We start from the raw sequence: 15,747 nt of genomic DNA on the forward strand, positions 1-15,747 counted from the left end.
AACCTTTTTCTTGCCCTTCCCGAAATGGTTTTCGTACCCCTGTAATAACTCTTCAATATCAGTTCCTGATAGAACTAGTGGAATCTGTCCCATTTCAATATCACCATTAAAGTTTTTTTTATCCTGCCTCCACTTATGTGTAGGCTCAAGAAACTTCCTATGGTTCATGTAGCACATCTTTCTGCTATGTTTTAAATAACATGAAGAAGTCTCGTAATGGCAAACAGGACAGCCTAGTTTTCCCTTCGTACTCCAGCCGGATAACATTGCATATCCGGGAAAATCACTAATGGTCCATATCATGCGTGCACGCAACTTAAAATTCTGGTCAGTCAAGGCATCGTAAGTTTCAACGCCGACATCCCATAATTCTTTTAACTCCGTAATCAAAGGTTGCATATACATATCGATATTATTGCCTGGAGAATCTGGACCCGATATTAGTGTTGATAATATCAAATTTTCTTGCTTCATGCACAACCAAGGTGGAAGGTTATAATTTACCAACATAATTGGTCATGTGCTATGAGTTAAATTCATTATACGATATGGGCAGAATCCGTCTGCTACTACACCTAAGTTCACATTTCGATGTTCCGAGGAAAAATCAGTATATTGAGCATCCATCATTTTCCAAGCCTCGCCATCAGCCGGGTGTCTTAGTTTCCCATCCTTTTTACGTCCCACTAAATGCCATGTCATAATCTTGGAAAACTCTTTGCACATGAACATTCTTTGCAACCTTGGATTTAGTGGAAAATACCTCATTACATTTGCCGGCACTTTGTGAATCAACTTCTCCGGCTCGTTATTAACACCACTGCCTTTTTTTTCTTGTACAACACACCTTGAAACTCCACAAGTATGACATTCAACTTTATCTTTATTTTCTGCCCAATATAACATGCAGCTATTTGGGCATGCTTGTATTTTCTCATAATGAAGACCTAAATCCTTAATGACATTCTTTGCAACATTGAAGGACAAAGGCAGGTGGGCTTCAGGAAACGCTTCTTTCATTAGCTTAAGCAACTCCCCAAATGCAGACTCACTAATTCCATGAACGCACTTTAAATGATAGAGTCTGATCATGAAACCTAATCGAGAAAAGTTAGTACATCCCGGGAATAATGGTTGTTTTCCTTCCGCAACCCTTCTATAAAACTTTTGTGCCGCTGCATTTGGTCTTCCTTCACAATTTTCCCACTTTTTACCCATACACTTGAACAACTCTTCTAAGTTATTCCCAGAATTCATCCCTATTTCGTAATCCATGAAGTTAGTACTAACCTTTGGCTTCATTTGTGAAGTTTCATAAATCCATTTGACATGTGCTAGGGAAGGACCACTACAAACAAGATGGTCATCGATGACCTCTCTTGTATGCCATTTACGATCAATATAGTTTTTGCAAGGGCACTTCATTTCGTTGCCCCTCGCACAAACTGGGAAGGCATTATCTAAAAAATTTGTCACCCCTTGTCCGTATTCTGCGCTATATCTCGGTAGTCCTATCCAAACGTTACTCTCAGAGTCCATTATAAATGTCTAAACTTAGTTTGAACCTACCTTCACCTAAAAAAAATAGAGTAGATGTGACAATGAACTTAAGGTTTTATACTTGACTAACAGAGATCCTGCGAATAACACAAGGTGTACAGGAAGTAATATGTGTCATGCAGTAGTTAAGAAATAGTTGAACAAGACATATGGCGGTATAAGTAACAAGAGAGTGTTGAAACTTAGTTTGATGAGCATTATTATCCTAATGGTGAGTATATAATTCTATTATTATCACTGCATTTACTTCAGTAATTTTAGATTACTTGCAAGTCAATGATGTACAATAAGATAAGAGTTATACAGTAACTCGATGTAATAAAATAAATATAATACCATTCTGGTTATCCAAGAATTTCTAAGCTCACTAGTAATTTTTCCTGTTGCTTCAACTTTCTGATTCTAATCTTCAATGCTAGTGACATTAAATTTAAAACTAATGATGAACACAAGTGTATAGAAATATAAACAGAGCTTATCAGGGGAACTAAAAGTGAAAAGAAAGCTACTGCATCCATTAACATTAAAAATAAAAAAACATCAGAAGAAAATAAACTTCATAGATTAAAGTACAACAGAAGAACATAAACTTCAAAGTGTTAACATTACAATCTAAAATCATCACTACTATTGTAAAACCGAATAACATATGATCATGACATCTTTCTTTAATTATACATGAAATCAAATGAAAATAGTACATACATCACCAGCAATGCACAGTCCAAAACCGGTTAAGTTGATTACTAAAATAGATCCGCAAAATCATATCAAAACAATAACGCACACAAATACGCAAAGTTAGGATTCGAGTACAACCTGATGAAATTCTTTGAAATAATACCAAGCGCTTTAATCGCCGCACCAATCAAGCTACTTCCAGTGATATAACCCCCTATCAAACAAACAATACAACATTAGTAACATTCAAAATCAAATCAAACTAAATTACAGTTATACATATATTATTACACAAGCCTAAAACACAGAGAAAAGAAACCCTAAATTATAAGTTTGAAACACAGGAAATTATAAACCCCAAATCAAAAGCCCTAAAAAATAAACCCTAAATCAAAATACTAAAGCCCCAAATCAAAATACTAAAGCCCCAAATCAAAAGCCCTAAAAATAAACCCTAAATCGAGAAAAAGTTCAAAATATCTGCAAAATTATCTGCAAAATCCACCAATGTAAAGCCCCCAAAGTATCTGCAAGTTGAAAACGAAGCTCAGATTTAGAAAATGTTGCCCAGATTTAGAAACCGAAGCTCAGATTTAGAAAAAACGTTGCAAAATCCACCAATTGAAAATGAAGGAGAGAAGGAGAGAGTGAATATCTGCCTTCGAAACTTAGATTTAGAAAATGAAGCTCAGATATTTGGCCGCCCAAAGAGTTTATAGAGAAAGAGTGAGAAGGAGAGAGTGAGAAAGAGTGAGAGGAGAGAAGGAAAGTAAACTGTGAGAGTGAGAAGGAAAGAGAGTGAATTTTTTTAAAGGGGAAAATAGCCGCCCAATTATTTGGGCTGGGAAACTGTGCAGATCTGGGTCTCAACATCATTTAATTATTTTTCAGTATTTTATTAAATATTTATAATTTTAAATATTATAATAAAATTGTATAACTAGTGTAAAATATATGTCAAATTAACACGACAATGATAAAATTAATCAGAACAATTATTTGTATAATTGAATTGTCGAACAAGAATTTTTTAAAAAATAGAAATCATTCGGGACAAGAATCTACAAGGAACCCGTGTTGACCGTAATTTGACTATTATAAAAACACATGATATAAAATCTAAATTTTTTAAAAAACATTTAGACATTTCTAAAATTAGTAAGTATCATCATCAATACGGTTGGATCGTTGAACAAAAATTTAAAAAAAAATAGAATCATCACTCGGGACAAGACTTGGTTATAGGAACCCGTGTTGACCGTAATTTGACTATTATAAAAACACATGATATAAAATCTAAATTTTTTAAAAAAAATTTAGACAACTCTAAAATTAGTAGGTATCATCATCCGTACGGTTGGATCGTTGAACAAATTTTTTAAAAAAATAGAATCATCACTCGGGACAAGACTTGGTTATAGGAACCCGTGTTGATCGTAATTTGACTATTATAAAAATACATGATATAAAATCTAATTTTTTTTAAAAATATTTAGACATCTCTAAAATTAGTAGGTATCATCATCCGTAAGGTTGGATTGTTAAAGAAATTTTTAAAAAAATAGAATCATCACTCGGGACAAGACTTGGTTATAGGAACCCGTGTTGACCGTAATTTGACTATTATAAAAACACATGATATAAAATCTAAATTTTTAAAAAAACATTTAGGCATCTCTAAAATTAGTAGGTATCATCATCCATACGGTTGGATCGTTGAACAAAAATTTTAAAAAATAGAATCATCACTCGGGATAAGACTTGGTTATAGGAACCCGTGTTGACCGTAATTTGACTATTATAAAAACACATGATATAAAATCTAAATTTTTTAAAAAATATTTAGACATCTCTAAAATTAGTAGGTATCATCATCCGTATAGTTGGATCGTTGAACAAAAATTTTAAAAAAATAGAATCATCACTCGGGACAAGACTTGGTTATAAGAACCCGTGTTGACCGTAATTTGACTATTGTAAAAATACATGATATAAAATCTAAATTTTTAAAAAAACATTTAGACATCTCTAAAATTAGTAGGTATCATCATCCGTACGGTTGGATTGTTGAACAAAAAAATTAAAAAAATAGAATCATCACCCGGAACAAGACTACGTAATGTGAACCCATGTGCACCAGGGTTTGATTAATAAAAAAACACGTGATATAAAATTTATTTTGTTTTAAATAAAAATTACACATCTATAAAACTAGTAAGAAACAACATCCGTACGGTTTGATTAATTAAAAATTATTTTAAAAAAATTAGAACATGAATATAACAAATAAATTTTAAGAATAGTACAATAACTGACGCAACACTAAATAACCTACTGCAACACTAGAAATCAAATGCAACGCCAGAAGTGCCACGTCAGCTGACACATCAGCAAGTGGACCCATTTTATGTCACGTCAACATGACACGTCAGCATTTTGAACCCCACATGTGGGGCCCACTGGTGCCACGTCAGCATGACACGTCACCAGGGGTCCCACATGTGGGGCCCAAAATGCTGACGTGGCATGACACGTCAACTTGCCACGTCAGCACCCGTGGGTCCCCAACATGCCACCTCAGATTTATTTTTCACGTCAACATTTATTAAATAAAAAAAATATCTAATGCAACGCTATGACCTCTACTGTTGCATGCTGCGCAACACTAACAGTTATTAGCAACGATAGCTTCAATGTAATTCAACGATTTCACTACTGTATTGCAATAAACTGAAAATTTTATAGATAATGCAACGTTTTTCGTGCAACGCTGGATAAAAACCGTTGCCTATGTGTACTTATGACGTTATGCCACATCTTCTTTTGATTATTTGATCCATCAGGATTTACCCCATCAGGATTTGTCTTGACATTTTTGACTCTATAAGATGTATGCACATTCAGTTTAGTAGTTCTATTTAAAACAACAATTTTATTGAATTGTGGCAAAGGATCATAATTGTTGTGATACAAACTATGATAATCTTTACAAGTGTAAATAGAATACCAACTGCTACCACAATGAGAACAAGGATTTTGTGGTTTGTATAACACCGATCTACCACTAATATTAGAGTCAGGAATCTTAGACAATTTCATTTTAGGCTTCCTGCAATCAATAGCAATATGATTAGTATTACCACAGTTAAAACAAGTTTTCCTAGGAGCTTTAGGAATGTACTTATAATTGTTTGCCTTGTTTATTCTTTGATTTCCATTTTTACCTCTCTTAGACCTAGGTTTTGGAGTTTTGGCAATTACTTGACAAATTTTCTTGTTTAACTGACTCTGAGAGAGGAGTCCTATATTTTTACTGTTAGGAGCAATTGATGATATCAAGCAGAAACTATCAGAAGTTCACTTCAGAACTTATATATCAATGGATGATGATGATGTCAACGGATGATGATATCAACGGATGATGATATCGACGGATGATGATATCAACGGATGATGATGTCAATGGATAATGAAATCATTATTTATCACATCGGTTGATTTTCGATAAGGAAAAGGAAACAGGAACTCAAGGCGGTGAAGGACTTTATCTCAGAAGCAATTGTATAGGTTTCCTTGTTGATAAAATAGGATTCCTTATACATTGAGTAGATGTGCTCTATATAAAGCACATATTAGGTTCATGCTATATGAATTGTGACATTGTTATATCTTTCACATAACCTAGCAGCTCTCAAGGATAATTGTTCATCCTTTCAAAAAATACGCTTGTAATAAGTTTTTATCAGTAAATATAAAAACTGTTGATTCTTTTGAAACTTTGTCGAATATATTATCATAACAGTATTCACCCCTCTCTCTACAGTTGATTAAGGGCCAAACAATTGGTATTAGAGCTTGCTGTTAACATAAAAACAGTTTAAGATCTGAAAATCAATCTACAATGGGAGACAAAGAAGAAGAGGCACATAATCCGAAACTACCACCCATATCCACATCACATATAAGCAGCAACATGAGTAGGTATGAAGCAATCAAGGTTCCTATCCTGAAGATACATGAATATCCAATCTGGAAAGTCAGGATGGCCATGTGCTTGGCAGCCACGGATCCTAAATACCTAAGCGATACCTATGATGGTCCTCAAAGACCAATGAAGGTAGTTGTTTCACTGAAAGGAGAACCAGAGAAGATGATAGACAAAGAAAGGAATGACTACTCTACTGAAGATATCCCATCTATCATGAAGGATGCTAAGGTTATACATATCCTGCACAACAGTCTTGATAGTGTTATGTCCAATAGAGTTATTGGATGTAAGACAGCAAAAGAGATGTGGGATGCATTTGAAGTAAAGTGCTAAGGTACAACTGCTATCAAGAAGAACATGAGGACATTACTTACTCAAGAATATGAGCACTTTGACTCAAGGGACAATGAGTCCTTAACTGAGATCTATGACAGATTTCAGAAATTGCTGAATGACTTATCCCTTGTCAATAAAGAATATGATTTGGAGGACTCAAACTTGAAGTTCCTATTTGCTCTCCTTGAAAAGTGGGACTTTAAAGTCACATCAATAAGGGATAACTATCAATTTGACATCACACCTCTAGATTAGATCTATGGAGTTCTGAAAACTCATGAACTAGAGATGGAGAAAAGAAGCAAGAGAAAATGATCAAAAGCTAGACCAGTTGCACTGAAGGTTGAAGAGAAGCCAATGGAGAAAGCTAGGAGGAAAAGCTACTCCAAAGGGAAAGTCATGATTACCAAGTCAGATACTCAATCATCAAATTCTGATGATGACTCAAATACTGATGATGAATCATACACTGACAGTGATCATAACAACAATGAAGATATGGATCAAATGGCTGCCCTACTGGTTAAAAGCTTCAAAAAGATGGTCTACGGAAACTTCAAAAAAGGGAGAAGATTTTATAGAAATGGTTCCAGTTCCTCAAACTCTGATAAGAGGAACAACAGAAGAAATAATGATTGGAAGGAATCTATATCTGGAAAACTTGACAAGTCAAAAGAGAGATGTTACAATTGTGATGGACTTGGACACTTTGCAGCTGACTGCAGAAAACACAGAGCTGGGAAGAAACAAGCTTTGACCTCAAAGAAGAGAAACTGGGATGATTCATCAGATTCAGATGATGGGATCAATTATTCTCTCTTGGAAAATGCTAATGCTGAGGCTGACAATGCTGAATTAAAGGTACCTCAGACTACTCTTGCTTTTGATACTAATGATATCTATGAATTAAGATTATTTCTTAAGTCTCTGCATGTTAGTTATAGGGATCAAACCTTAGAGAATAATAGAATCAAGAGTGAAAACTATGAGTTAAAGAAAAGGAATGATCACCTAGAAATTGAGTTGCTTTCCATGCTAGAAATTCAAAAAAAAGAAGAGATAATGCTGTTTATGTTAAAGAAAAATTGTTAGAAAAGCATGCTTATCTAGAGAAGGAGCTAGCTAAAGAAAGAGAAGTTATTAAACTTTGGACTAACTCAGGAAAGTCAACTCAGGGAATTTTAGAGAATGGTTGTTGGGGATCAGGATTAGGATATTCAGCTAGATCTAATTCTTATAACAAAAATGGAGAAAAAACTGAGAAAACAGAAACAATAAAAACTGATAGCAAGGTCAAATTGAACAATGTTCAAATAAAGATCATTAAGTTTATTCCAAGTGCTAATACTGTTAAGTCAATCCATGAGGAAGGTACTACCTCAGCACCTAGATCAAACTTAATTACTGAAAAGAGTGAACAAGTTCACACAAAATTAGTAAATATTAGTTCAATGACTCAGAAATAGCTTAAGCAAAAGCTGAAGGACTTACACATGAAAGACAAGAGGAAAAGGTTTAGGAAAAATAGGAATGGCAAGGTAGGTATTAATAAGAATGGAAATTATGTAACTCCTCCTAATGCACATAAAAAGACCTGTTCACACTATGGTAGCACTGATCATCTTGCTAATTCTTGCAGGGCGAATAAAAAGATAAATTATGTTCCTTCCAAATCAGAGTTTAAGAATAGAACAGTTAGATATAAACCACAAAATCCTTGTTTTAATTGTGGCATTTTCAGGCACTCTATTTATACATGTAAAGAGTATCACAGTTTCTATTATGATTTTTTTAAACTGAAACCCTCATTAGTTAAAGCAAAATCTGTTTCTGCATGTATAAATACTGATAGTAAGAATGTTAACATAAATTTTAATATGAAATCTTCTGCTACATATGTTAACAAACTTAAAGAGGCCAAAGGATCCAAGCAAGTCTAGGTCCTTAAAAATACTAACTAATTCAAATTACTGATTGTAGGGTGACAGGAGGAATGCTCTAGTCTTGGACAGTGGATGCTCAGGACATATGACTGGTTATAAATCCCTGCTATCAGAATTGGAGGTGAAGGCTGGACCAAGCATTTCTTATGGAGATGGCAACTTAGGAATAATCTTGGGATACGGCAAACTCAAAATTGGAAATGTCATCATTAAAAATGTAACTCTAGTTGCAGGACTCAAGCATAATCTGATCAGTGTGAGTCAAATATGTGATAGAGGTTACAATATCAATTTTTATGGGGAGCATTGTGAAATTGTCAGTAAGTCTAATGGCAAGATCACATTGACTGGTGTGAGAAATGGTAGTTTATATGAAGCCACAGTCTCCACATGAATTAATAATTAAGTAGTTTGTCTACTGAGTACAGCATATGTGGAAGACAGCTGGAACTTGCATAAAAGACTTTCTCACCTCAACATCCACAATATCAATGAACTTATAAGGAAATATCTTGTAAGAGGATTTCCCAATGCAGTGTTTACTCTTGATGGCTTATGTGATTCATGCCAGAAAGGCAAACAAAGGAAAACATCTTTTAAGAGTAAAAATGAATCCTCCTTTCTTGAACAATATCATCTACTTCATGTTGATCTCTTTGGTCCAATGAATGTTATGTCAGTTTCCAAGAAGAGGTATGCACTCGTAATTGTTGATGAATATACAAGCAACACGTGGGTGTATTTTCTGCACACCAAGGATGAATCTCCATCCATTCTTCTTGATCATGTGAGGGAGTTGGAAAAAGGATCAACATACAAAGTAAAGATCATCATAAGTGTAATGGAACAGAATTCAAGAATAGTTCTATGGAAGAGTTCTGCAAACTCAAGGGGATAAAACAAGAGTTTTTTGCCCCTAGAACTCCACAACAAAATGGAGTTGTTGAAAGAAAGAATAGAACTCTGATAGAAGCTGCAAGAACCATGCTAGATGAAGCATGAATGCCTACCTACTTATAGGCTGAGGCTGTGCAAACTGCTTTCTTTACACAAAATGCATCATTCATCAACAAGCACGGATAAACACCATTTGAGATGGTGAAGGGAAAGAAGCCAAATTTGAAGTACTTTCATATTTTTGGTTGTAAGTGTTTTGTTCTTAAAACTCATCCGGAGCAGCTTCCCAAGTTTGATCTGAAAGCTGATGAAGGAATTTTTTGTGGGATATCTATTATCTACAAAAGCCTTCAGAGTTTATAATCTGAGAACAAGAACAGTCATGGAATCTATACATATATCTTTTGATGACAAAAAGATAACAGGTCTAGAAGATGCAGATGACCATGATAAATTGAGATTTGAAAATGAAGTACCTTATGCTGAATTTTTAAGTCCTGACTATGATACTGTAAATCCTGATATCACTCAAAGCTCTGAAGTTCCACAGAACAGTGGAAATTCTTCTGACACTGAAGCATTGTTGAGGGGGAGCTAGATGACTCAAATCCAGAGATTACTACAAGTGATTCAACTCAAGAAATATTAGTAGAAAGATCATTAAACTCGTATTCCTCAAATTCTGATGAGTCAAATACTGATAACAATAGGAACACTGATTTAGTGGGAGCATCAGGCAATAATAGTGGTACTAATCAAAGAAATAACATAAAAATCATGGATCAAGGGTGAGGTTCGTCTTCTAGGAGTCAACTTCCATCTGCAAGAAAATGGTCTAAGTCAAACACACCTGACTTAATCATTGGAAACCCTAACAGTGGTGTAAGAAAAAGAAAAGCCACTCATAATGAATATCTCTACCATTCTTTTCTATCTCAAACTGAACCTAAGAAGGTTGAAGAAGCTATGCAAGATGTTGACTGGGTCACAACAATGCAAGAGGAACTCAATAAATTTGAAAGGAACAAAGTCTGGACTCTTGTGCCAAGATCAAAGAATAGATCTGTACTTGGCACAAAATGGGTGTTCAGAAAAAAATCTAGTAGTAAGGGCATTATCAAAAGGAATAAAGCAAGTCTAGTTGTAAAGGGTTAATCACAACAAGAAGGTATTGATTATGATGAGACATTTTCTCCAGTTGCAAGGCTAGAGGCAATAAGAATATTTCTTGCCTATGCTGCTCACAAGAAGTTTAAGGTGTTCCAAATTGATGTGAAGCATGCATTTTTAAATGAAGAACTTGAAGATGAAGTTTATGTTGAACATCCTCCAGGGTTCATTGATCCAAAGTATCCAGATCATCTCTACTTACTGGATAAAGCAGTCTATGGCCTGAAGCAAGCTCCAAGGGCCTGGTATGAAACACTTGCTCTATTTCTGCTAGAGAGTGGTTTCACAAGAGGTACAATTGATAAAACTCTCTTTTATAAGTACCATGGTAATGACTTGTTCTTAGTACAGATATATGTTGATGATATCATTTTTGGATCTACTAATGATAAACTCCGTGAGAGATTTGCAAAGCTAATGCAATCTAGGTATCAAATAAGTATGATGGAAGAATTGAGTTATTTTCCGGGGTTACAAGTTAAACATACTGATGAAGTAATCCTCATAAATCAATACAAATACACGAGAAATTTACTCAAAAGATTTGGAATACAAGACTTCTCAACTGCATCAACTCCCATGGCCACTGCAACCAAGTTAGATTTAAATACTGATTTTTCAGTAGATATAACTAACTACAAAGATATGATTTGATCACTTCTATATCTGACTGCTAGTAGACCTGATATCATGTATGCTACCTCTCTCTGTGTAAGGTTCCAAGCTGACCCTAGAGAACCTCATCTATTAGCTGTGAAAAGAATTTTTAAGTATCTCAAAGGCACCATGAATCTGGGATTATGGTATATAAATGTCCAAAAAAACAATATCATTTCGGTGTTGTCAGACACGCTGAAAACACGAGTGTGGTAAGTGGGGTCCATACTATTCATTTCCTACCATTGTTGGTAGTGAATATTGTTCCGAAAGTTGGCCTCAATAATGTGGTAGGAAATAGTATGCACAAAATAACGCATGAAATGTGGGTCGTCCTTCACATATTTCCTACCATCGACACTAGGAAATATAAGGCATTTCCCACCACTTGTGAAAACGGTAGGAAAAATATCTTTGACTTAAAAATTGGTAGAAAATAGGTGTAGGAATTATTTGGTAGGAAAGGGAAATTGTAGTGTACCGACATAATTATGCTTAACTTCAAGTACCTAAGTAAGCATAATATTTTTCATCTACTTGTTGCATCTGTATTTTACAGATTATTGCACCTCAACTAGTCAGTTTGTAGAGGCATGACAATATTATCTAACAAATGGTGGATGTCTCTTTTCGGTTATGGTTTTATGACATTTAGTGTTAGAGCACCACTCTAAAAACATTAAAACACATCCAACGAGACCGAAATCCTACACCTACCTGATCTATTTAAGTAACTTTGATGTCTCAATTGCCTGTAACTCTATGAAATAGTTAAAACAATAATAAACTCAAGTTTATTAGAATATATTATTTATAATAAAAAAACAAGATATAAATTAAGTGTTATGTTATATTTTTTTTGTAGATTTATTCATGTTGTCATATGTCATATGCAAATTATAAATCGGCCTAACCAAACATGCCATAATAACTCATTTATAAAATACTTGATTTTAACTCACACATGAACAACACTTATGTAACCTAGTTTCAAGGAATTTGAGGTTACAGCGCAACTACAAATCCGCATAACCAAATAGGCCATAATAAAATAGTGGACCGTATATGGATATAAGCATTAGTGAATACTTATATAATGGAAACCCATATGTATAATACGAAAATTGAAAAAAATATATGTATTTGATAAAATAATTTAGTTCGCTATTGTGACAAGAACAAGCTACATTTCAAGTTCTTTTTCCTTATAAACTCGATCACTATATTTTGAACATTCAACAACATCCTCATTCTCCTCCCTAAATGTATTTACAGGTAACTCCTATATTTAGTTTTTACACAACTAAACCATATATTTGTAACTCGTAAATTTAATTCTCATGTAATATTTGACAAAGAAAGTCAAATATAACATCTTTCACTTAACCAACTTCATAAATAATTTAATAGCTCCCACTTTTGACATGATCTACAATTAATTGAACCATCCAATTAATTAAAATATACGCAATCATTTTCATAAATTATAATAACCAAAAACTATAGATGAATACCTTTGCCGAAATATTTTGAATCACATACATGATTTTTCTTTCCCAACTCCGGCTGGCACAAAAAAAAATTTGTCCCCATGTTGAATTGGTATCAAATTTAATACCTATATCACAATAACTAAGTATTTGAGGCAGGTCTGCCTAATTACCAATTTTTATAAAATACTCTAAGTACATGATCATGATTCTCTTTGCAGCCTTTCATTTGACTTAAAAGGCTATCACAGTTCACTAAAATGACTTACCAAAAATATCAAATCAAGTCAATCGAATACCAAAAATTATCAAAATTCGAACCACTTACACATATCATACAGTTATATTTCCTTTTTTCACATTAACCATTTTCTCATTATTTTCTATGAGATTGACGACAGACTGCAATTAACATAAATACTGATAGTAAGAATGTTAACATAAATTCTAATATGATGTCTTGTGCTACATATGTTAACAAACTTAAAGAGGCCAAATGATCCAAGCAAGTCTAGGTCCTTAAAAATACTAACTAATTCAAATTACTGATTGTAGGGTGATATGAGGAATGCTCTAGTCTTGGACAGTGGATGCTCAGGACATATTACTGGTTATAAATCCCTGCTATCAGAATTGGAGGAGAAGGCTGGACCAAGCATTTCTTATGGAGATGGCAACTTAGGAATAATCTTGGGATACGGCAAACTCAAAATTGGAAATGTCATCATTGAAAATATAACTGTAGTTGCAGGACTCAAGCATAATCTGATCAGTGTGAGTCAAATATGTGATAGAGGTTACAATATCAATTTTTATGGGGAGCATTGTGAAATTGTCAGTAAGTCTGATGGCAAGATCACATTGACTGGTGTGAGACATGGTAGTTTATATGAAGCCACAGTCTCCACATGAATTAATAATTAAGTATTTTGTCTACTGAGTAGAGCATATGTGGAAGACAGGTGGAACTTGCATAAAAGACTTTCTCACCTCAACTTCCACAATATATCAATGAACTTGTAAGGAAATATCTTGTAAGAGGATTGCCCAATGCAGTGTTTAATCCTGATGGCTTATGTGATTCATGCCAGAAAGGCAAACAAAGGAAAACATCTTTCAAGAGTAAAAATGAATCCTCCATTCTTGAACAATATCATCTACTTCATGTTGATCTCTTTGGTCCAGTGAATGTTATGTCAGTTTCCAAGAAGAGGTATGCACTCGTAATTGTTGATGAATATATAAGAAACACGTGGGTGTATTTTCTGCATACCAAGGATGAATCTCCATCCATTCTTCTTGATCATGTGAGTAAGCTGGAAAAAGGATCAACATACAAAGTAAAGATCATCATAAGTGTAATGGAACAGAATTCAAGAATAGTTCCATGGAAGAGTTCTGCAAACTCAAGGGGATAAAACAAGAGTTTTGTGCCCCTGGAACTCCACAACAAAATGGAGTTGTTGAAAGAAAGAATAGAACTCTGATAGAAGCTGCAAGAACCATACTAGATGATGCATGACTACCTACCTACTTCTGGGCTGAGGCTGTGCAAACTGCTTTCTTTACACAAAATGGATCATTCATCAACAAGCATAGAAAAACACCATTTGAGATGGTGAAGGGAAAGAAGCCAAATTTAAAGTACTTTCATATTTTTGGTTGTAAGTGTTTTGTTCTCAAAACTCACCCGGAGCAGCTTACCAAGTTTGATCTAAAAGCTGATGAAGGAATTTTTTGTGGGATATCTATTATCTATAAAAGCCTTCAGAGTTTGTAATGTGGCGCCCTCAATCTCGGGGTTTGGAAATGAGGACTCACACACCTCTAATCTAATAATTAAATAAGTATAAACCCCGATTAACTACTAACAGGATCAACAGGATAAAGTATGAGAGAAGATTACAACTACCAATCAGAAAATATAACTTACAAACCCAAAATATTATTAAATAAATAATAACGATTCCGGCTGGGAACCAACAGATAACCCATTGTATCTTTAAATATTTCCTTCTAGGCGCGAGTTCACTCATAAATACCACTACCTGCTCTGGCAACTGGAAGCCCTCAACACGGTAGGGACCACCAGGTACGCTCTTACGAGCAGTGCGCCTAAGCCTGGCCATCTTCTTGCTTAACTGCCTTGGTTAGATTAAAACAAAACATATGAGTATAAAACTCAGCAAGTAACTATATAGCAGTTCTACAATATCAATTCACAATATGCTTTACCAAACTCAGGGCATTCTACTTTATTTGATCTAGGTGGCAGATTTCTGGCTTTTGGGTTAAAGAAAGGTTTCGAAGGATAATGTGGGGCTTTCAAGGAACAAGGCTCAATGCAGGACGAAAACCGACATTCATCACAAATCATTATAGGATCAGAATAGATCTTTCAAAAGAGGAAAACAACAGTATTTCAATATATGGAATCAATCATATGATCAACAAATTCAAGAATCAGGGTTCTCGAGCTTTAAGCTTCACATTAACATAATCAACTCTTTTCAAAGCAATATAAACCATTTTCATTTTCAAGAATCAATTTACTGAATAGAAAGTTTCAGTTCCCTTTTAAATAATCATTTAGAACCCTTGATTGGATCACTTTATCTTTCCATTTCATTATATACGGGTGATCAGCCCGTACCGACCTCCATTCCGGTCTTTAAGGTACCAATCGGCATAATTTCAGCCTTAAGTTGGACTAGCCCCGCTAACCTCTTACCATGACAGGACTAGTCCCACTAGCCTCTTACGTCCCAATCCAATCCATCAGGAATTCATTTGAAAAACCTTAAGTTGGAAAAACAAATAGGTTTTTTAAAATCCATTTTATCATTACCAAGAATATGAAATCATTCAGACTCTTTCGAGTCGAAACTCATTCTTAATTCAGATTTTAAGGAAACAAAGTTCAGGGAGTGATTCAAAGATAAGCAAGGAACAATTCATAAGGATTCTGTATCAGGGATAATAAAGCACTTAAGTTAGAAGGATAAACATCTGTTTAGGGATCAAT

The 15,747-nt window shown here is 34.4% G+C and overlaps 1 protein-coding gene across 1 annotated transcript; it reads right to left on the reverse strand.

The window, feature by feature from the left end:
• Window positions 1-516: 516 nt before the first annotated feature.
• On the reverse strand, window positions 517-1,539 carry LOC141685807 (uncharacterized). The gene has a single exon (XM_074490889.1). It carries the CDS (start codon window positions 1,537-1,539, stop codon window positions 517-519), a length of 1,023 nt encoding a protein of 340 aa, XP_074346990.1.
• Between the last annotated feature and the right edge of the window lie 14,208 nt (window positions 1,540-15,747).

Source organism: Apium graveolens, chromosome 9 (genome assembly GCF_009905375.1).
Source record: "Apium graveolens cultivar Ventura chromosome 9, ASM990537v1, whole genome shotgun sequence".
In the NCBI taxonomy this organism is placed as follows: Eukaryota; Viridiplantae; Streptophyta; class Magnoliopsida; order Apiales; family Apiaceae; genus Apium; species Apium graveolens.